The following is a 21,843-nucleotide window of genomic DNA, read 5'->3' as shown; positions in this document are numbered from 1 at the left end:
AACAGGATGGATGCTTGCAGGACTAGACACCTAATGGCAGACTACAGAGTGAAAACTCCAAAAACATTGGGGGGAAAAAAACGGGGGGCCATTTTTGGTATTTCCAAAACGCACCCAGTTGCACATCAGAATGGGCACCAAAATCATTCCAGTGCTTGTGGCCGCTGCGGACCGAACCCAGCCCTGGTGTTGGTAAAGCAGAGATCTAAAATGGGAGACTCAAGGATGGGCTCAGGCTCAGCCCCAAGAACTGGAGGTACCCTGGAGAGCCATCAAGAACAGCTGGAAATCCTGCCGGAAGTGGAAACTAGAGGTGGGGCTTTATGAATAGAGAATGTCAGCTGCAGCTACACGAAAAGGAGCTGAGAAGTGGCTCTCCAAATAAAGAACAGTGCTTACCTTGCAGAGATGGGAGTTATGGGTGGTGGGTTTTTTTTTTTCTTTCATTATGTTTTCATGTATTTTTCCAGTATGTTTTTCTATAGTGATATTTTCATTTTAAAACAGAAAATAATAAGCTTTAATGTGACTGTTGCTTGGCAGTTGTCCTCCATTTCTGACTCCAGTTTAACACTCGTCTTTCACTGATACAGACCTAAACCCTTATTAGGCAGTTTCAGCTTCTGTCACTTTTTTTCATTGTGGGATGCAACTTAAGAGGATATAGTTCCCTGACCTGGGATCAAACCTATGTCCCCTGTAGCAGAAGTCTGGAATCCTAACAACTGGATGGCAAGGGAAGTCCCTACAGTTTCAGCTTCTGGCTGGTCTTTTCCAGCCTGTCCTGTTGGTTCCTAAACCTCGGAACATCCCAAATCCACTGTCTTTTATTATTTCCCTTCCCTCCATCACCTTGGGGGAAGGGCAAGTGGGAAGTGAGGGCTTACGGGTTTCTGCTTGAGGCAATGAAAACATTTGGAGCTGTATAGTGGTAATGATTGTGCATTGCTGTGAATGCACTTGGTGCCACTGAACTGTTCTTTAAAATGGTTAAAATGGTAAATTTTATGGTTGTGTATTTTACCATAATAAAAAATTAAAAGAAAAACTTAAAAGAGTCAGCCACCTAAGGACCTGGAGCTGTGGGAAACACATCCCATGTACACAGGCTTGTATTCTGCATATACCGGGGCAGAAGTATAACTCCAAGGACGTGACAACCTCAAACAGAGTCTCCAAATCATTTTCACTGAAGTCACTCTGTGGGAATCAAGACAATTGGCAGGGCCCAGCCCACAGTGACTTCACAAGCACTCAGCCACCATCGCCGCCAGCCCCTGCCCCCACAACCCTCAAGAATGACACACTCAGCTGCCAACAAGACATATTTCAAATAGTTTAATTTTAAAAATATTCTATTCAGTGCTAAAATATGTCTTCACTCACCGTTGTCCATTTCCATTTTCTTAAACTTTTTTGAAACAAAAAATAAAATCACAAAGTTCGATGAAACATGCAGATTTCAAAGAAAAGGGAACTTTCTAGAAAGTCTGGGCTGAAGGAGTACTGTGGGGATGAGTACTGTCAGAACCTCAAATTCTCGCTGGGGCAGAGTCTGCGGCAGGAGAGCTGGGGACCATGGCAGGAGGCAGGGGGATACTGGAATGAAATGTCCAGGTGGAAACGGCTGCGAGTATGTGCGTGTTTGTGTGTGTTGGGGGAAGAGGGTGGCTACAGTGGGGGGACAAAGGACTGTCAGCAGCCAGAGAGCCCACGAGAGGCAGGACAGCCTCAGGAATGGGTCCAAGTGCCAGGATAGCATGAAGTCTAGGTGGGACTTTTCTGCCGTCGTGTGGAGTTAAGCCCTTCCCTTCCCTCCAGAGTCCACTCAGGCATTCTCCAACAGCAGCCTACAGGGTCCCTAGCCCTGTGGGCAAGTCCATGAATCTACAGTCTCCGTTCAAGTTCAAGTAAGCCCTCGGCATGCTCTTCTCTGGAGGGTGCCTTCCCCCTCTCTTTCCTCTTGCAGAAGCACCAGCAGCTCAGTCCAGAGGCTGTGGAGCAGAGACTGCTACTGGAGGTGACAGATGATCCTGGAGCGGCTGAGGCGCCAGCCTCCTTGGGGTGCAAAGAGGACAGGAGTGCTCCTCTTCTCAGGACCAGGCAGACACAGGTGCCAGGGACGGGAAGATGATGCTACGACCCCAGGTCCCACGTCCGCCTTCCAGCCCAGAAGGCTCTGAGGTGCAGGCTCTGGACCCCAGTGCTCGCCCTTACCCCAGCAACACAGCACAGCCAGAACCAGAATGCAATAAATAGAGGCATGGGGCCTGGAGGTGAAGGGCGCCAGGGTGGTGCTAGCTTTCCGATGCTGTCTGCGGCACTGCAGGCTGGTCCATACAGAAGCGTTTCAGGGGAGGGGCACTTGAGTCTTCCTCTTCCTCAGCAATCTAGATGCAGCCAGAGCATGGAATGACAAGGCATCCCTCTGAAGCAGACCTCCCCTTCCACCCTAATCACAACCCCGACTGTCTCACAGATCACAGGACCTCTTCCCTACCTCCTAACCTTCTAACCAGCATCCCTCGCTGCCTCCCAACCCCCACTACATCCCTCCCATGTTAGAGAGCCAGTGAACATCAACAGAGCCCTGATATTTTCCTTAGAAACTAGGAAACCCAAAGCACCTCCTTACCTGTGTCTCTAGAGGAACTGGTTCTTCCTTCGTGAGGGTCGGAGGTTCATCAGCAACTTCTGAGGCAGGCAGGGAGGGCTCTGAAAAAGCAAGTTCAGTGTAACGCAGGGCCTGCTGGGACGGGAGACCCCCCCCAGGCTGGGGGAGTGTTCCTGAGAGGCGCCTTGGTGAAGGGGTATCCACTGGTTATAGAATCAACATAAGTTCTAAGAAGAAATTTGCAGAATCCAGTACAAAGGGCACTAACTCCGAAGTCAGAAGGAATGAAACAAATCAGGCAGTTCCACCAGCTGTGGGATCATGGCCAAGCAACTGAACTTTTTAAAACAACTTCCTCATGGATAAACGGAGACAACAGTTGCTATTCCATGAGGTTTTTGAAAGGAGAATCATGTTTGCTGTTTTAGTCACTAAGTTGTGTCCAAATCTTTTGTGACCCCATGGACTGTAGCCCGCCAGGCTCCTCTGTGGCATTTCCCAGCAAGAATACTGGAGTGGATTGCCATTTCCTTCTCTAGGGGATCTTCCCAACCTAGGGATCGAACCCGGATCTCTTGCACTGCAGGCAGATTCTTTACTGCTGAGCCACCAGGGAAACCCGAGACTCATACCAGGCCTCAAATATAAAAAGTGCCTTCCTTGCGGAGAGCCTGGCACTCAATTGTGTTGCTGTTTCTTTCCATCATTCTGTGAAAGGGGAAATACAACCATTTCCCAAAAGAGCCTCAAACAACGGACAAACGGCTTGAAGCTGCCAGCTCTGAGGCACCGTCTCTAACCAGTGACTCTTAAGAAGATCAAAAGCAAGAGCACGGCCCCTCCAAGACACACATCCTGGGCCAGGGAAGACTCACCCTCAAGGATCTCTTGGCCCAGCGTCGGGGGCTGGGAGTCGTCTGTGCGGAAGTCGGAGGTGTGCGCAGGGCTCAGGGACTCGCTCTGCTGGGGGCTGGGGCTCGAGTTGGTGCTGCTGTCCACCTTGAGCTGATAGACATCAGACACAGAACTCTGGTTGCTGTTTTCATCTGAAAATTAAACATGACAAAGGCAATGGCTGAGGCCGGTCACGCTCGAGGGGGACTCAGTACAGAGCCAAGGGCCTGGGGTCGCTGCAGACAGCGTGGACACAGCTGGGCACATACTGATCACAGCTGCAAACAGCCCCTGAACCAAGGGCAGACATTCCCAGGGCTTCTGCACATCGCAAATTACCAAGAGAATCTAAATTGACCAATTTAAGTACATGTTATTTTATGACATATATTCTAAGCACCACCGGATGCAGCCAGAATCTTTAAGTTTATGCAACATTTATGTCAGGGAAGTTAATATACGCATATGAGTCCCTTCTTTAGTATCCACTAATTATAGCTGGGACCTGGTATTTTCTCACAATCCAGTGAATGGAGGGACGTGGCTCTGCCTCTGAACCTTTCTCACAAGAGGTGTAGAAAATGACAGTCTGTCTGCCATTCTCAACTATCTGAAGGAGGGTGACAGGGTCTGGAGGTGGTCAGCTCAGGCCTTGCACCTGCCCAGGCTCTGCCTCACTGCCTCATGGACCACTGGATCCCACCTGGGAAGCGGTGTTGAAGGCTTAAAGTCACCACCTAACTTAAAAACTGACTCAACAATTCCTTCCTCTCCCCCACCTCCAGCAGCCAGTCACCAAATCGGACCTGTCCTACTGCTCTGATGCCACGTGTGTCCACCCCTTCCTCCCCACTGCCTCAGCTCAGGCCTGGCCTCTGGCAACAGCCATCCAGCTGCCCTCCCTTGGGTCTCAGCCTCCCCGCCGCAGACCTCACACCACTGCCAGGGTGAACCTTCTAAACCCTTCTGTGGTTCCTGCTGCCCACTAGAGGGCCCTATCACATCCTAAACACTGCTCTCGAATCTCCAGGCTCACTGCCTGCCATTCTCCCTACGTACCCTTGGCTCCAGCCAGGTCGGACCCAAACCTAAGAGCAGCCACCAGCACCGTGTCTGGTATGACGTGCTCCTTCCCATCTTCCTGAAAAGCCCCGATGCCTGCCAACCAGCAGCTCAGGCATCCTCTCCTCTGCAGAGCCCTGGGTCCCAGGCTCCCTTGGGTGGGCACGACCACCCCCTCTCAGGCTCCCGCCGCTTGCTGTGCACACCTGCATTTACTATGTTACACACTGGTCTCCCTCCGTTACACCCGGTGCAGGCAGGCTCTGTGGCTCACGGGTCCTTGAGCCTCCAGCACAGTACACAGGACCTGGCACCTGGCAGGAGTGCACTAAACGTTCAGGGCGTGAAAAGGGTGAGACGGTGGCCAGGCTGAAGAAGCGGAGCCTCCCGTGTCTCCCGGAGCTTTATGCTGCGGGGACAGCTCACGCAGCTAGAGGACTGTCCCCCTGTAGTCTCTTCTGTACCACGCCAACCGTGGGGTAGGGGCGGTTAGGGCAGAGGGAAGGAGGGGATACCTGGCTGTTCCCAGTCTAGCTCCAAAGAGAAAACTGTAAGCCTTTTCTAGTCTTCATCCTGCAATGACCACTATCTTCTACACTAAAATGGAAGTAGCATTTTATTACACAAAATAATAGAGTTCTGTCACTCCTCAGCTTAGGTAGATACTTTTCTCCTCCAAGTATCAGTTTTCTTAAATCGGGATGGTGGTAACTGCCTGGTTTATAACCCAGGCCGATGCAAATGTAAAAAGGAGGCGCTGCAGTGATAGTGTTCATAAGCAGGAACTGCCACACAGGTAGAAAAGGTTGCGCTCTCAGCGCAGTGCTGACTCAGGCCGGACGTCTACCGAAGACTGGCTTAGGAGGCGGAGCTTGGCCTAACTGTAGACAGACAGACAGACGCCCCAGCCTGGGGGTGGAAGGGGGAGGCGCCCCTCTGAAGCGCTCTCATCAAATGCACAGTCTAAAGAACAGAGCTTCTGATCCAGAAAACCAGGACCTACCACCGGTCCTCACTTACGAGTGACTAACTTTAGATGTGGCACCTCGCCTCCCTGAGCCTCAGGTTCCTTAACTGGAAAGTGAGGAGACTCGTCTGTCCTGCAGGGTTACTGTGAAGTCGAAACGCAAAGACTTCTGTCAGGTGCCCAGCCAAGACACCAGCAAAACCGTGGGCACTGAAATGACACACAGGCTAGTCTTCGGATTACTGATGGGTCATCTAAATGTTCATTTTCCTGCAAGAAAGACATGAGGATGCAACTCACCCTGGAATTCAAGAAGGAGAGAGGAATTGGCTGAGGCATCAGAGGGAAAGCCATTAGGTTCCCGGGCTGCGGAACTGTTCGATTTTGACTTTTCTTTCTAGAAAAGGAAAAAAAGAGGAATATGACAGAGCCAAGCAGAAGACTCACAGAAAGAGAGAAAGAAGGTGCTGAGACACCACAGAGGTCTGGATTAGGAACATGAGGAACAACGGGGGTTTTAAGACCCGAGGAATAACAGGATCTGGACAAGGTGTCCCCGGGCCTCAGTGGCTCTATCAGTAAAATGGACCCTTCCAGCGCTAATCTCATGACTCACAAGAGAGAGGCAGCTATATACATCTGCTTCCACTGGAGTTCTCTGTGGGACCCTCCTGCTTTCTGCCCTGATCAGAATGCTCTGCTCGATCCTTCCCTACATGGGTGAGAATTACAAAATACTCATTTGAGAAAAGATCCGTTTCAGGAGCACAGCTAGGGGTAAAAAGTGAAAGAAGAAAGGCCCTTTGACTGGACAAAGGAAGGAGTCACTTTATATGCAATGTGAGCAGGGACAGGACAAGGGGCCCCTCCAAGCTCTACTCCTGACCAACCCACCCCATCCACTTGGAGTGACCTCCCATGTCCACCTCTGCCTTCAAGCGGGATGCAAGTCACATGGGTGGGGGAACCACAGTGGAAGGTAAGCACCAGCTTGCAACACGCCAGCCCACATGAAAGGCAATCACCAACCCAAGCATTTGCAAATGAGAGCATCCTCACAGCTGAAATTTCAAATCTGGACAATCCCAAACTTACTAATCCATACTTCACATACTTGTCACTTTATCGTACATGCATTGTACTAGTAACACAGCTTAGTTTTTGTGAATACTCGCAATCGTAACTCGGCAATAAGTCAACTGTACATATATGTGTATGTAGTCCTTCCCTTCTGTTTTATATGCAAACATAATTTTAGTGCAATTACACTTTACCATTTAACTACAGAGGCTACCTAAACATGATTTTTACTGGCTGCATAATATTCCTGGTATCATACTTACTCAATCACTACTCAACTAGTGGACATTTAGCTTTACCTCATTTAGGACTGTGTTTGTTTAGTACCAGTAGAAATCAATCTACAATGCTTAACTTTTATTTTTCCTGGATTACTGGCTAAATTCACACCCAAAAAAAAAATTCTTCTAGATCAGAAAGTATAAACATATTTCTCTTAAAATACCCTGTGCCTCCCTACTCTCTACTAGAAGGCTGGCAATACATTTGGAGTATGAGCGTCACAGCACCCATGCCAACTTTTGGTCTTACTGTTATTTTTCCCTGATCTCTCCTTAGTTCAATGACTCTGTGCTCACGTAAAATATGCATTCACTGTAAGAAATTCTGAAAATACCGGGAAAGAGATGAAAATCACCTGCACAACCAGAGATGCCCGAACATAATTGTATCGAAACGGACCGTGATTCAATCTTATAACTTGTTCCCCACCCCAACTCATCATATTAAAAACATTTTTCTATGCCACTGAGTGGTTTTTCAGACCATCTTTTAAAAGGGTAACAAAGCTGTACAATATACAGGTGCACAATAACTTAATTCTTTACAGCTAAGATCTTCATTTTGCTTGCAATTTTTAAATATCACGAACAATACTGGAATACTCAACGCTGCAGATGTACCTTGTACACATCATGATTACGTCCTGAGGATAAATGTCTAGAGGTAAAACTTCTAGATCAAAGGCGTAAATATTCTGAAGGCTCCGACACACACACCCTCTCAGCTTTACTGAGGTATAACTGACAAATAAAACTGTACAATATTTAAAGTATATCCTGGGGTAATTTGATATGTGTATATATTGTGAAAGAATTCCCAACATCTGGTTAATTAAGCTTTTTAAGTATACATATATGATCAACCTGTAGAAAGTTTGTTCCAGTTAATTCTCCCATCAGCAGTGTCCCACTCCCTTACATCCTTCACGTATTCTTCTTTACCAATTTGACCATTTTCGATTTTTCCTAACCTAACAGGTCTATGCTAGTACCTTTGAAGCTGGCACACTACCACAAACCACTGGAAGGTAGATAAACCAATGGACCTCAGGGTCCAGCTCAGAAACCAATACAAACACTGTGAGAAGTCCTTCAGAGAGACAAAGGGAGCTGAGTCCTGGACAAGCAGAACCTGAAATAGCAAAAGGGGATGTCCCCCAGGTCCAGTGGTTAAGACTCTGCACTTCCTATGCAGGAGGGGCAAATCTGATCCCTGGTTGAGGAAGTGAGATCCCATATGGCACAAGTGGAAAAAAAAAAAAGAAATAGGAAAGGGCCAGGGGCTTCCGTTTGAGCAATGGGGAAGGGGGTGTCAGCACAAGAGATCGAGCAGCCTGACCTGTGGCCTCTATGGTATTGGCATCACCAGAGCCAAGGGTAGATGAAAAACAAAGGGTGGCCCCAGAGCCCCTCTAACTTTCACCCACCGGCTTCCATGGACTTGGCAAGGATGGCTGCTCGCAGATAAAGGCAGCATGTGGAGACTGGTACTAGAGAGCTCCCTGGGAGACAGCGGAAGATGAGAGAGGGGCAAAGGGAAAGGCTGAACCCCCGAGGCTAATCCCATCCCCTCAGCTATTTAGAGGAGAAAGCACGGAGCTTGGGCTCACATTCTCCCCTCGGTTACATGCTTCTAGCCAACACAGCTCAAAGTCGAAAGGAAAAGATGAGTGCACAGAGAAAACTAACCAGACACTGGAGGAAAACAGACACCACGAAAAAATTAACAGAGCAAGCTATGCCAGGAAAAGTGCACTAACAGGACAGAAGAATTTAAATAAAACATGGCAACTCTCCTCAGAAAGACAAAGATAACACGGGAAAGTCGTTCTGAACCACTGCCAAGGATATTTGGTATGAGCAATGAAATTGTTCAAAGTAAAAATTAGGTGAATGAGTTTATTAGCAGAAATAGATAAGAGCTGAAGAAAAGATTAATGAGCAAAAACTAGATGAAGAAGTCAGAATATACAAAGAAAGGATAAAGAGATGAAACAAACTAAAAGTTAAGAAATAAAGCTAGATGTCAACATCACAGGATATTCCACTTAGGGAGTCCCCTGGTGGCCCAGTGGTTAGTATTTCAGGCGCCCAGTGCTTTGACCAGGGTTCAGTCCCTGGCCAGGGAACTGAGATCCCACAAGCCACACGGTGTGGCCAAAAAAAGATGAAATTCCATTCAAAACAAAGGACAGGGTAGGGATGAAAGGGTGGGGGGAGGGGGGTGATGGAGACCAGAGGCTCAGAGGAAAAATACAGAATTTGATAAGCTTTATACATTGATATGGAAAATTGGTGTAAGTCTTATTAGGATGGAAGTTGCCAATAAAAAGATTAAAAATAGAATGTAGAACTTCCAGATCAGCAGAAGAAAATCTGTCTAGTCATCATGAGGTGAAGAGGAAAAAAAGAAAAGGAAAGTGTATTATGACTGAAATCCTTGTCCATAAAAATAGAATTTTTAGGTGGTCACACTTTCCCAGCCTTTCTGGTGCCTAGACATGCCACAGTTATTATGAACACTTAGTACATACATCTTAAGGAGACTTCTGGGAAACTCCTTAAATTCATGAAAACACTATTTGCCAACCCTTCCTTCCACTCTCTTACTGCCTTGAACTTGAATATGCTGAATGATGACTGGAGCTCGAACTTGGAATATAAGGTCAAACACGAACAGAGGAATGGGGAATTATTTAATGGGTTCAGAGTTTTTTACCTCTGCAAGACGAAGAGTTTCAGAGATGGGTTATACAAGGTGAATGCACTCAACACTACTGAACTGTACACGCTGCAGAGGTTAAGATGGTAAACTTCATGATATGTATATTTTACCACAACAGAAACAGCGTAAAATGAATAAAACCATTACTCCCTTAAAAGTAAATTAAAAAAGAAAAGGAATAGAGAGGGTGCCAGAAACCTGGGTCCCTGGGGACTCTTAGAACAAAATTACCACACCAGTCCTGGACTGCATACTTCTGTTTCTCTAAGAACAAAATAACTGCTTTAAACCACTGCTATTTTGAGTTTTCCCTCACCCACAGCTAAACCTAATCCTAATATGCCCAATAAGCAGAAAAATGTAAAACGGGGAAAAACAGTATTACAAGACATACCAGGCAAATACAAATCAAAAGAAGATGGGATATAAAGTGCAGTATCAGATAAAACAGAATTTGAGGTGAGAAAGGGACAAAGAAGGACATTACATACTGGTAAAAGGAGGAACAGGTCAAGATGAGGTAAGAATCATAAACATACATGGATCAAAAATAGAGCTTCAAAGTACAAAGGATAACTGACTCATAGACCATGAAAGATACAAAGAGCTGACTCATTTGAAAAGACCCTGATGCTGGGAAAGATTGAGGGCAGCAAAAGGGGACGACTATGGATGAGATGGTTGGATGGCATCACCGACTCAATGGACATGGGTTTGGGTGGACTCCGGGAGTTGGTGATGGACAGGGAGGCCTGGCGTGCTGTGGTTCACGGGGTCGCAAAGAGTCGGACATGACTGAGCGACTGAACTGCACTTAAGACCATGAAGAAGCAAACAAACCAACAATTTCACACACTCTTTTCAGAAACATACAGAGCAAACCATACAAAGATGAGCAAAGATACAGCCAAGATTTGGATAACATAACAAATCCTTCAATTGTTTAATTTCATATCGAGAGTATATATCTGTTTTAATTTTAAGTGAACTGTCCACAATTCAGTTACAGATCACATCACAAAAAAAGTCCCAGTAATGCCAAAGAACAAATACCCTACCAATTCCATACAATCAGAGCACCAATTTTGAAAGGACAGCTTTCAAAAACCTCACATATCTAAAAACTAAATATCATTCTATTAAATAACCTTTGAGTTAAAGAGGAAACCAAAGAGAAACCTATGAAAATCTTACAGCTAAATGACACCATCATGATATCCTGACACTCATGTATGTCCAAATCTGTGGGAGATAACTACAGAAGTGAAATGGACTGCAAAAAAAAAAAAAAAAGGCAAAGAAAAACAAGAAAAAGAGTGCTAAGTGTTCAACACAAGAAGTGGAAAAAACAGAATAAAACAAAAAAAGGAAAATAACAAGGGCAAAAATTAATCAAATAGAAAACAAAACAAAATGAAAGAAAGACGAACAAAAATTACACGATGATTCTTTTAATAAAGATTTTAGGACCATGTTACATGGGAAAAACATAAATAACAAATGTGAAAAAGACAAAATAATTACCAACAGAGACTTTAAAGTACAAAAGGATATTATAAATGACTACACAGCAGTACACATGAAAACTGATCGGTGTTCGTCAGCAGGGGTACTGCTGGCCTTCTGGACAGGCTGATTAATTCTTCACTGCACAGGACTGACTCATGTGTTGCCAAAAGCTTAGCATGGCTGGCCAACCAAACAGTGCCTTGCCTCATTTCTAAACACTCTTGGGGAAGTGGGTAAGGGTGAAGACTCAGCACTGTCCCCCATTAAAGACACAATCCCCTACTTGAAATGGAAACGTTTTTTGGAAAGACACAAAACAGCAAAATAAGTACAGAAAAAAGGAAAACCTAAATACGTCAACCACCATGAGAGCCACTGTAATGATAATCAACGCCTCTCCTGCCACCAGACCCAGAATGTACTAAAGGTAGGGCCTTCATTTTATGCAAGTTGTTCTAGAAATCAAAAGAGGGGAAACTACCTAATTTGCTTTAGGATGCTGGTGTAAACAAGGTAAAGATAGCATAAGAAAAGAAAATTACAGACCAATTTACAAACCAGATGCAAATACCTCAATTATTTGTGAACTGAATGTAACATTATGAGAAAAAAAAGAAGAAAGGCATGTCCCAGTAGAATCTGTCTTAAGAATGCAATGGTTCAAACATCAGAAATTCATCATTTTAATAGATTAAAGGACGAAAGTCCCATGAACATTTAAGTAAACACAGGAAAAGCAGCTGGATTAAGTCCAAATTATCTATTCATAACTTTTAATAAGCCTCAGAAAACTAAAAAGAGGAGGGAATTTTTCATTCTGGTAAAGACTATCTTTCCAAAAACCTACAAGAGAGAAAACTCACCCTACTTAACATGAAGACCACACTAAAAGCATAGTAAATAAATCTAGTGCACAAACATAATATAACAACAAAAAAATGGAAAGCTCAAAAACAAAAGCATGTGAATACAGCACACAGGGATGACGTCACATACCAGTGGAGAAGGACAGATTATGGAGTGACCAGTATTAGGGGCAGTGGCTCATGACATGAAGGAAAATTAAAATTAGATTCTTATCTTCACCATTAAAAAAAAAAAAAAAACCTACACGGATTAAAGGTCTAAAAATGAAAGTTAAAATTAAAAAGCTAGCAGAAGATGCAGAAGTCCTCTATAACCAGGAAATGGAGAATAATTCTGAAACATCACCCTGGAAGTAAAAATCAGAAGGAAAAAGTTAACTTGACAGAAAAAAATTAAAGGCTATTACTGACAAAGTTATCATATACGACATGTTAGACAAAGACAACTGCCATGTACAAAACTAATTCGAGTTTTCTGTATCTATAACATAAAAGAATCAATGCAAATCAGAAAAGTAAAGACAGGAAGTCCAATATAAGAATAAGGAAAATTTAAGAAATCAGAGGGGAATTCCCTGGTGGTCCAGTGGTTAGTAAGACTCCACGCTTTCACTGCTGAGGGCCTGAGTTTAATCCCTGGTTGGGGAACTAAGATCCCACAAAGCCACACAGCCATAAAAAAAAGAAAGAAGAAATCAGAGAAGAGGAAATCTAAATGTATAAAAAGGAAATCTGAAGAGATAAAATTATCAATCTCCCTAGTGTTCAGAAAAATATAGAATAAACAAAGAGATACTACTTTACATCTACCAGACTAACAGGATTTAGGAATTAGGTGTTCAGTTCAGTTCAGTTGCTCAGTTGTGTCCTACTCTTTGCGACCACATGAATCGCAGCACACCAGGCCTCCCTGTCCATCATCAACTCCCGGAGTTCACTCAGACTCACATCCATTGAGTTGGTGATGCCATCCAGCCATCTCATCCTCTGTCGTCCCCTTCTCCTCCTGCCCCCAATCCCTCCCAGCATCAGAGTCTTTTCCAATGAGTCAACTCTTTGCATGAGGTGGCCAAAGTACTGGAGTTTCAGCTTTAGCATCATTCCTTCCAAAGAACACCCAGGACTGATCTCCTTCAGAATGGACTGGTTGGATCTCCTTGCAGTCCAAGGGACTCTCAAGAGTCTTCTCCAACACCACAGTTCAAAAGCATCAGTTCTTTGGCGCTCAGCTTTCTTCACAGTCCAACTCTCACATCCATACATGACCACTGGAAAAACCATAGCCTTGACTAGATGGACTTTTGTTGGTAAAGTAATGTCTCTGCTTTTGGATATGCTATCTAGGTTGGTCATAACTTTCCTTCCAAGGAGTAAACATCTTTTGATTTCATGGCCGCAATCACCATCTGCAGTGATTTTGGAACCCCAAAAATTAGGTGTTAGATGATACCAAATGTTGGTGAGGATGTGGGAAACAGGAGGTCACTATCCAGGGCAGCCATTCAGGACAGAGATCTGGCCACATCGAGTAAAAACAATCACGTATGGGACTTCCCTGGTGGTCCTGTGGCTTAGAATCCACACTCCTAATGCAGGAGGCCCTGGTTTCAATCCCTGATCCAGGAACTAGATCCTGCATGCTGCAATTAAGACCCAGCACAACCAAATAACTAACTAAATAAATAAATATTTTTAAAAATCAATCATATATGGATAGCCAACAACAGAGCAATCTCACTCCTGGGCATCTAATCCAGAGAAAACCTCTCACGAGTCCTCAAGGAGAATGGATGAAGGCTGTTCACCACAGTCAACCAGGCTACCCAAGAAAGCTGGCAGCAAAACACACAAACAGACCCGTATCTATACTTGAAACACAGCAAAGGTGGTTCTACAGAGCAAGAAGAAACGAACAGTCTCTTCAAGTGGGGGCACAAATGCATACCCACATGGAAAAATATGAAATTGGGCCCTGACTTCAAAATACACAAAAATCAACTCCAGGTATATTATAAATGGGAACAGAATAACTAGCTTGTAGATTATATGGGAAAATATCTTTGTAACCTCAAAAAAGGAAAAGATTTAAGATATTTAAAAGCACTATAAAGAAAAGGACTTTATTTTATCTACATTAAAATTAAAAAAACTTCTGCTACTCAAGCCTGCATAAACAGAGGGTGAAGACAAGCCACGGAATGGAACAAGGTACAGACAGTATTCAATCAATAAAGAATATGTGTCCACAACACAGAGAATCCCTACAAGTTGCAAGAAAAAGACCATAACCAAACAGACTTAAACTGGCACGGCCTAAAAGAGGAAATCCCAAAGGATGGTGAAAAAGTTGTCCATCTCATCAGTAATTACATCCTTAATCACCATATCAAAACCAAAATGAGCTATCTTAATACATGAAGTCCAACAACACCAACTGTTGATGAGGGTTTGGAGCCGTGAGAACTCTGGTATCTGCTGGGAATATACAATGGTACAATCACTTTGGCATTCCTGGTATAGGTCAAAATACACATATCCTAAGACTTGGCAATTCTACTCCTAGGAATATATTCTAGGAAAACTCGCACACATGTTGACCCGTATACAAAATAAGAACGTTCACAGGAGCTTTGCTCCTATTATCCCAAACTGGAGACAATCCAAATATCCATCTACGGGAAAATGGATATTAATAAATTATGGTACAGTCCTGTAACAGAACTCCATACATCAAGGAAAAGGAACAAACAGCTCCAAAGACAACATGGATGATTCTACAAACCTAACACTAGGCAAAAAAGTCAGACCCACAAAAATAGATAATTTGTGATGCTGTTTATATAAAGAAATGTGTAAGCACACATGACTAAAGAAGTAGTAAGAAAAGCAAAAGAAGGAGACTGATCTCCTCTGGAGGGGATAAAGAGGGATGAGGGGAAGTTTCAGAGGCTGCTGGGGAAGTTAACAACGTCTATCTTTTGACATAGGTGGTTTTTACAAGGGTATTAGCTTCGTATTTTTTTCCCTGTATAGTACATTATGTTTTAGATACCTTTGTATGCATTTTATAGTTCAGATCTTAGAATAAAAAGAGAGGGAGAACTCTGGGAGTTTATCACTCAGGGAATGTATTGATAGATAAATGTGGTTACTGCACATAAGAGAATATAATGCAAGAGTAAAGATAATAATTTTATTTACAATTACAGAAACATGTTTGAGTTTTCACACAAAAAGACAAAAGAGGTTTACAGCACAATGCTATATATAGATGCAAAGTTTTGAAAATACAAATATGAAACAAAGCTGTGTATTTTTCAAGAATATACAGATGTACAAACAAAATCATGGAAGGGGAATTAGAAAGGCATATATACATACAAAACACATCTAATATGCTACAGTGGGCAGCAGGAGTCCACAAACTTTTTCTGATGAGGCCAATAATAAATATCTTGGGCTTTGCAGGCCATTAGATGTTATGGCCTACTCAATGCTACCATTACAAATCAAAAGCCACCACAAATAAGGAAACCAGCGGGCACAGGTGTGTTCAAATTAAACTATATGGACTCACAGGGAGCAGGCCTGGGGTGTAGTTGGTCAAGCCCTGGAAAAGAGGAATGGGTTAAGAAAAGGGAATAACGGGGAGAAGGGGGAATCTAATAAAATGAGAGGCTTTGTATGGACCAATGACAGACAGGTCCCTGAAGTATTTTCAACTCAATTCTGGGGAAATAAATCCCATAACAGCTAAGAAGCAATCAAAGAAAGAAAGAAAGAAAGAAGACGTTACCTTTTTGTTGTTTTGATTTTCTTCCACACTTACCTCCTTGCTGTCGGTCACAGGAACCCACTTAAATATCCTAAGGGACGTGTCACCCACAGTCACCCACTTCTTCTCCCTAAAACAAAGACACTTCTCAGAACCGATCAAATAAAACAGATTTTCTGATCAGAACTTGTGCTTTTCTACTTCTCACCAGATCATGTTGTCAACCTTAAATGCTTCATAAACTGTCAAATCATACTTTACTTTTCAAGGCAAAATCACCCTTTCCAGAAACACTTCACTATCGAATTCCTTTAGCCCCAAACCTTCCGCCTGTCACCTCTGCTCACATGGTGTACCAAAAACATTTTTTTCCTCACAGACTACAGTAGTATGGAGTATGAGCACATTTTCAAACTCAGGTATCCATCTTGCATAACTTCTTCATCTCCCCAAAACTAATTCAATCCCACTGATTTTATAAAGTCCTATTATAAAATAGGATATATAAGGATAAAGAATATATAACATAGTGTCCCTATCTTGGGAACTCATAGCAATGAAAGATAAGTAAAGAAATCATTGTAATATGTGAAGGCGGCAAGAAAGAAGGCTGAAAGACCAGGATATTCCATGGAAGGCAAAACTCCGTGAAACTCTGGGTGCATCAGTCACTCAGTGTGTCCGACTCTTTGTGACCCCCATGGACTGTAGCCCACCAGGCTCCTCCACCCATGGGATTCTCCAAGCAAGAATACTGGAATGGGTTGCCATTTCCTTCTCCAGGGGAATCTTCCCAACCCAGGGATCAAACCTGTGTCTCCCACATTGCAGGCAGACTCTTTATCATCTAAGCCACCAGGGAAACTCTGGGTTGAAACACAATTCCAATAACCAAGGAGCAGGACACGATGCTTTCAGCTAACAGAACTGGGCCTTACACTGGCTTTTGGAAGAGGTGAAGGCCAAGCACCATGGAAAGATGGCTTTAAGATTTCGTTTTACAGAAGAGGGTACTTTTGAGATAGGCCTTAAAAAAAATGAGTAGCTGTTCTCCCCTCCCCACACATACCTGGGGAAGGAAAGGCAAGTAACATTCTTGAATAAGGGTGCAGATTACGGATGGCCAGAGTTGGGGAGCCTGAAGTGTGACTTCTGAATGTTTTGAGTCCCAATGTGAGCACAAAAAAGCAAAAAAAGTAACTGCTCTTATTCATGATGCTATTCAGCAAATGACATCACAAAAATATAGAGACTGTGATGTAACAGAAAGAAGAATGAACTAAAGACTTAGAAACTGGAATTAATTCCTGGACAAGCCACTCATTTATTCCTCATTTATTCAACAAGTATTGAATCTACAAGACCCTCCGCTAGGTCCTGGGCACACAGGAACAAGATACACAGTCCTGACTCTCCCGGCCTGAATCCCAACTGTAAACAGACAGCACACAACTCATTTCAGTTAGAAACCTGATCATTAGATTCAACCACATCAAACTGCCATTTCTGCAGATAAAAAAGGCAAATATAGAGGTCTTATGGTTCAACCTAATGCCACTGTGGAAAGCTCCAAATAGGAGAGGACCTGATTTAGACTGGGGCTCTTGAAAGGTTTTGGTGAGGAAGCAACTGCAGAGCAGAGCCAGGCACTAACTAGGCAAGTGGAAGGAGTGGGTAAAGCAAAGTTGCCCGGTGGAAAGAAAGGTGGTGTGCCTCCAACTGAAAGATGGTCAGCATCTTGTGAAAGAGGGCAGTTTGAGCCAGTCTAGTGAGGTATGAAGGATCATTTTTGGTCTTTATCCTAAGGACAAGAAGAGATCAATGAAGCATTATTTCCTAAGCAAAAGAGTGCTAAAAAATTAACACTTGAGAAAAATACAAAGTAATGAATGGACCAGGGAACTGGGCCAGTCCTGAAGCAGGCAGGCAGATCACAGGGAGTTGAGTACAGAGTTCTAGGTGAGACAGAGTTCCAGGTGACAGAAGATGCTTAACTGCCCTTGGCTGCAGGTGAGGAGAGAGATGGACAGAAGAGGAAGGGATGCCCAGTCCGACTCGGAGGAGGAAAATCATTAACTATTTAACTAGTATTTGTAAGTCCTTAGAGATGAGGAACTTGGTCCTGTAGCAAAATGGACAAATAAACATGCAAATAAATAAAGTTCAAGGTAATGACGACCCCTCAGCTTTCCAGGTGGCTCAGTGGTAAAGAACCCACCTGCCAAAGCAGGAGACACGGGTTCGATTCCTGGGTTGAGAAGATACCCTGGATAAGGAAATGGCAACCTACTCCAGTATTCTTGCCTGGAAAAACTCACGGACAGAGGAGCCTGGCGGGCTATATGGGGTCGCAAAGAATAGGACATTACTTAGCGACTAAGGAGTAACAACAATGACTCTAAAGGGAGCGGAGGGTGAAGGGCAGGAGGTGTTGGAGAAGGCTTCCTGGAGAGAGCTAACACCTACCCGGCTTTAAAGTTATTAGTAAAGTAAAAGTTATCGGTAGCAATCAGCTAGAGAAAAGTACTCAAGAAGTTGGCGCAAACACTGGAACTCCTGGTACAAAACAGGCGGTCAACCTGCGCCTGCAATGAACATGACAGGAGCCGTTTCCAAACAAGGGGGAGATCCTGACTCTTCTAACCGCTCCCAGGTCACCAAGAGAAAATGCCTATCCAGCTCGCGCGCGTGAGCCCATATTAGGAGAAAGACAGGAATTTTTATTCTAATGACTCCCTAGCCCCGTGGCAGGTGGCTTGCCTGAAAGTTCTCACCTAACCCAGACACCTTAATACGCAGAGTGCTCAGTATGGCCAACGGGAACCCCTCAGACATTGTTAGTTAGTACACGGGACAGTTCAGAACGCAAAAGGTTCCTCAGGCATGCGGGCGCGAAGACTACGCCCGCGCGGACTCGCAGCTAAACAAACCCCGCCGGAAGCCGGCAGATCCCCGCCCGCGCCGCGCTGCCGGGGGGGGGGGGAGGGGGGGGGGCGGTGGGCGGGCCCGCGGGCCGGGAAGCCCTCTGATTGGTCGCGGCCGGCGCGCCCTCTGACCTCACGCCGACGCGAGCGGCTCCCTCCTCCCGCCTTCTCCGCTCCCCCCTCCCCCAAGCGCCTGCCGGTCGGCTCCCACCCCGCCCGCCACTTCGCCGCTGCTCTGGACCTGGGCCGGCGGCCTCCCCCACCAGCACCCTTGGGCCTGGCCCCTCACCATTTCCGCACTTTCTCGATGGCTGCCATCACCTTCTTGATGTCATCCTTGGCCCGGCTGCGGGTCTCGGCCCGGACCGACCGGCCCGACATGGCGGCGGCGGGAACGGCGGGGGCCGGGGCACTGCTCCCAAGACACCGAGAATCGCGCGCCTCACGCGCCGCCGCCCGCCCGGCGCAGCAGCGTCACCGCAGCCGTCGCCCCCTCCGTGCGCGCGTGCGCGAGAAGTGCGCGCACCCGCCCTCCCTTTGGGGCTCGAGGCATCAGCGCGCCTGCGCGCTCCGCCCCAGGTGCCCCACCCTGGGCGTCCCACCCAACAGGCCCCACCCTGGGAATCTCAGAGGCCACTGGGCTCCCAAGCGGGCCAGGGTCTGCGGGCCAGCTGGCAGCACGTGTTGTGTGCAGGGTGAGGTGCGAGGCGCTGCCAGTGGGGTCTCTGGCTCTTTCCCAGGACAACATCTTACTTTTCTGGCCAGGCTGCAACCATAATCTATATTTTATGGACTTGACACCAATGTTACCAAGGTTCTACACTATCCTGTACTGCTATCCTGTTTGGGGCCCTCGCTCCCCAGATACACCAATGTGCTCCAACTATAGAGAATTTCACACCTTCAGTATGCCTTCCAACGTTTGCACACCTCTGTTCTCACCTGGAATTCTCTTATCTCTTCTTGATGAGCACTTACTCTTCCAACATTCAGTTAGAATTCCAACAAGACTTCCCCCTGAGATCCTGAGGTGCCCCTTTGTCCATACTTGACACTCTACATCAATGTCTCATTTAATTCAGCAATCGTTGGTTAAATGATGCCTGCACTGTGCAAGTTGGCATGAAAAGTGCTGAGGACAAAATTGGGTTTTGCTTTCAAAGAGCTTCCAGTTGAGCAGACCATGCAGACCAGAAAACAAGCATTTCAAATGCCATTTTATAAATGCTAGGTTAAAGGAAAGTAGTGTACAAGGTGCTATGACAACCCTGATCTAGATGAAGGGTGTCCAGAGGCATCTGGGGAAAAAATGACCTTGAAGTTTAATTTGGAGAATACAGTAGATGCGATTGCTCTAAGTCCTCACTGTGTCCACAGATGCTCAGTAGATGTTTGGGTGAATATTCAGTCTTCATTGCAGCTCCCTGTCTTCCCCTGTCATCCCAGGCGTTCATGCTTTCCGTATGCAGAGAGGGCCCTGAAGCAACCGCTTCAAGAAACAGAAAGGAAGCAGGTGACAGTTTGCATTGCTTGGTAGTGGCCACTTCTTTCACCTCTAGAGAAACTTCCTTCTGTGTACCCAGAGAACTGTCTCACTAACCCCGAACTTGACATAGCGTCTATGACTGTTCCCCCTCTGTCATCCACCAATATCATGGCTCGATAAGCACGTATCATCTTGCTGATGAGGAGCCCAGGAATAGTGTCTACCCGCCTGAGGAATGAAAGAGCTGAACTAGCATGTGGAGGGAAGGATGGGTCTGCTAATAGTGGGATCAAAGGTGGCACGTTTCTCAAAGCCATTGATTCAAAAAAACTGAACCAAAGAGCTATCTTGAGTATCTGCTACATGCCCTACAGTGGTGGACACTATGGGTGACGCAAGGATGAGAAAAACACACTCCCTGTCTTTTAGGTGAGGATAAGGAAAGCAACAGGAAAAGAAAACTCAAGGCAGAGCATGCTAAGTGTTGTGACAGAGGCCAGCTCTCTAGAATTCTCTGGTTCTCTTCTTAGGGCCCCCTGGTCTAGGCACACAGCCCCAGGCAGTTCTCTCTCACCCTGTCCAAGTCCTGGCCAGCTCCCCCTCTGAGGTTTCTTGTCTATAGCTTCTCTGCTCCACAGCCCACTGCTCCTCCCAGCAGCATTGGCCTCCTGCACCCCTCTCTCCTCCAGCCCACCCTGTCAGTCACCACCTTCCTCGGGCCTTCCCCGCTGTGAAGACCCAGCGATCCTCCTGATTCCCACTCACATTTGTCCACCTGGCCCTACATTCCCCACCTACCTCCCATTGAAGCTCTGTGTAAGAGAGTGGTCAAAATGAGCAACTGCCAACTATTCCCCAAAGCCTGCACAAATGCCCTCTGTTGACATACTTCTCTTTAAAAAAGTCTCCCCTTGGGACTTCCCTGGCAGTCCAGTGGTTAAGACTGAGTTTCCAATGCAGGGGGTGTGGGTCCAATCACTGGTTGGGGAACTAAGATCCCACATGCCACGTGGAGTGGCCATTAAAAAAAAGAAAGAAAAATTCTGATACATACCTGGCTGAATGTTCAGGAACTCACAATAAAATACTGTTTTTTATTTCTGATGTGTTAAGAAGAGTTTAGCTTAGTGAACTTGAAACTGTAGGGAAAAGATGAAGTGTGGTCAACAGAATGATTAACAGTGTCAGATGTGGGCAAGACGACTCCTCCAGAGGGACCCATCCTGGCCCTGCCCTGCCATGCCATGCCCCTTCCTATGAGGCACAGTTGCAAGACCAGGGAGATGTGACCACCTGGTGCAAACGGCTGCCATCCCATCCACCAGACCCTGGACTCCTTGTCCAAACAGATGCAAGCCTGTTTCAAGGGCTTGTATGAGCCTTTCCCCTGGGTCCATCCTCACAGAGGTGGCACTGCCACGGCGCACAACCTGAGGCCTGAGTGGTTGTTGGCCAAGGGGCGGGTGTTTGTCTCGCAGGGATATGATGGCATATGAGGTGTGGGCTGGGGGGTCCCTTGCAATGTGGAAAAGAACCAGGTGGGAAAAGGAGAGCAGCCTTGATCATGAGACGGTCACCTTTGACAACACACTGTGGCACAGACCTGAGTCTGAGAATTCTAAATTTGAACATGGCCTTCCAGGATGCTGTATCAAGGTAG

General features: G+C 45.6%; 1 protein-coding gene across 1 annotated transcript; it reads right to left on the bottom strand.

Annotated features, from left to right (window-relative positions):
• Window positions 1–1,323: 1,323 nt before the first annotated feature.
• Window positions 1,324–20,572, bottom strand: BCL7B (BAF chromatin remodeling complex subunit BCL7B). The gene is made up of 6 exons (XM_055561759.1): window positions 18,987–20,572; window positions 15,828–15,903; window positions 5,838–5,934; window positions 3,490–3,660; window positions 2,636–2,715; window positions 1,324–2,390 (listed from the first exon to the last, which is right to left on the bottom strand). Exons 1-6 carry the CDS (start codon window positions 19,076–19,078, stop codon window positions 2,298–2,300), a joined length of 609 nt encoding a protein of 202 aa, XP_055417734.1. The 5' UTR covers window positions 19,079–20,572; the 3' UTR covers window positions 1,324–2,297.
• Between the last annotated feature and the right edge of the window lie 1,271 nt (window positions 20,573–21,843).

The sequence above is a fragment of the Bubalus kerabau genome, chromosome 23, assembly GCF_029407905.1.
Source record: "Bubalus kerabau isolate K-KA32 ecotype Philippines breed swamp buffalo chromosome 23, PCC_UOA_SB_1v2, whole genome shotgun sequence".
Lineage (NCBI taxonomy): Eukaryota > Metazoa > Chordata > Mammalia > Artiodactyla > Bovidae > Bubalus > Bubalus kerabau.
Note: the sequence above shows the minus strand (reverse complement) of the source record. Positions and strands in the feature narration are given on the sequence as shown.

Coding starts and splice junctions, on each gene's coding strand:
- BCL7B (XM_055561759.1), bottom strand. CDS start 19,078: ATGTCGGGCCGGTCGGTCCGGGCCGAGACCCGCAGCCGGGCCAAGGAT. Junction 2,716..3,489: donor GGGCCAAGAGATCCTTGAGG/GTGAGTCTTCCC, acceptor TTGCTTTTTCAG/AGCCCTCCCTGCCTGCCTCA. Junction 2,391..2,635: donor CAGTTCCTCTAGAGACACAG/GTAAGGAGGTGC, acceptor GGCTGCATCTAG/ATTGCTGAGGAAGAGGAAGA.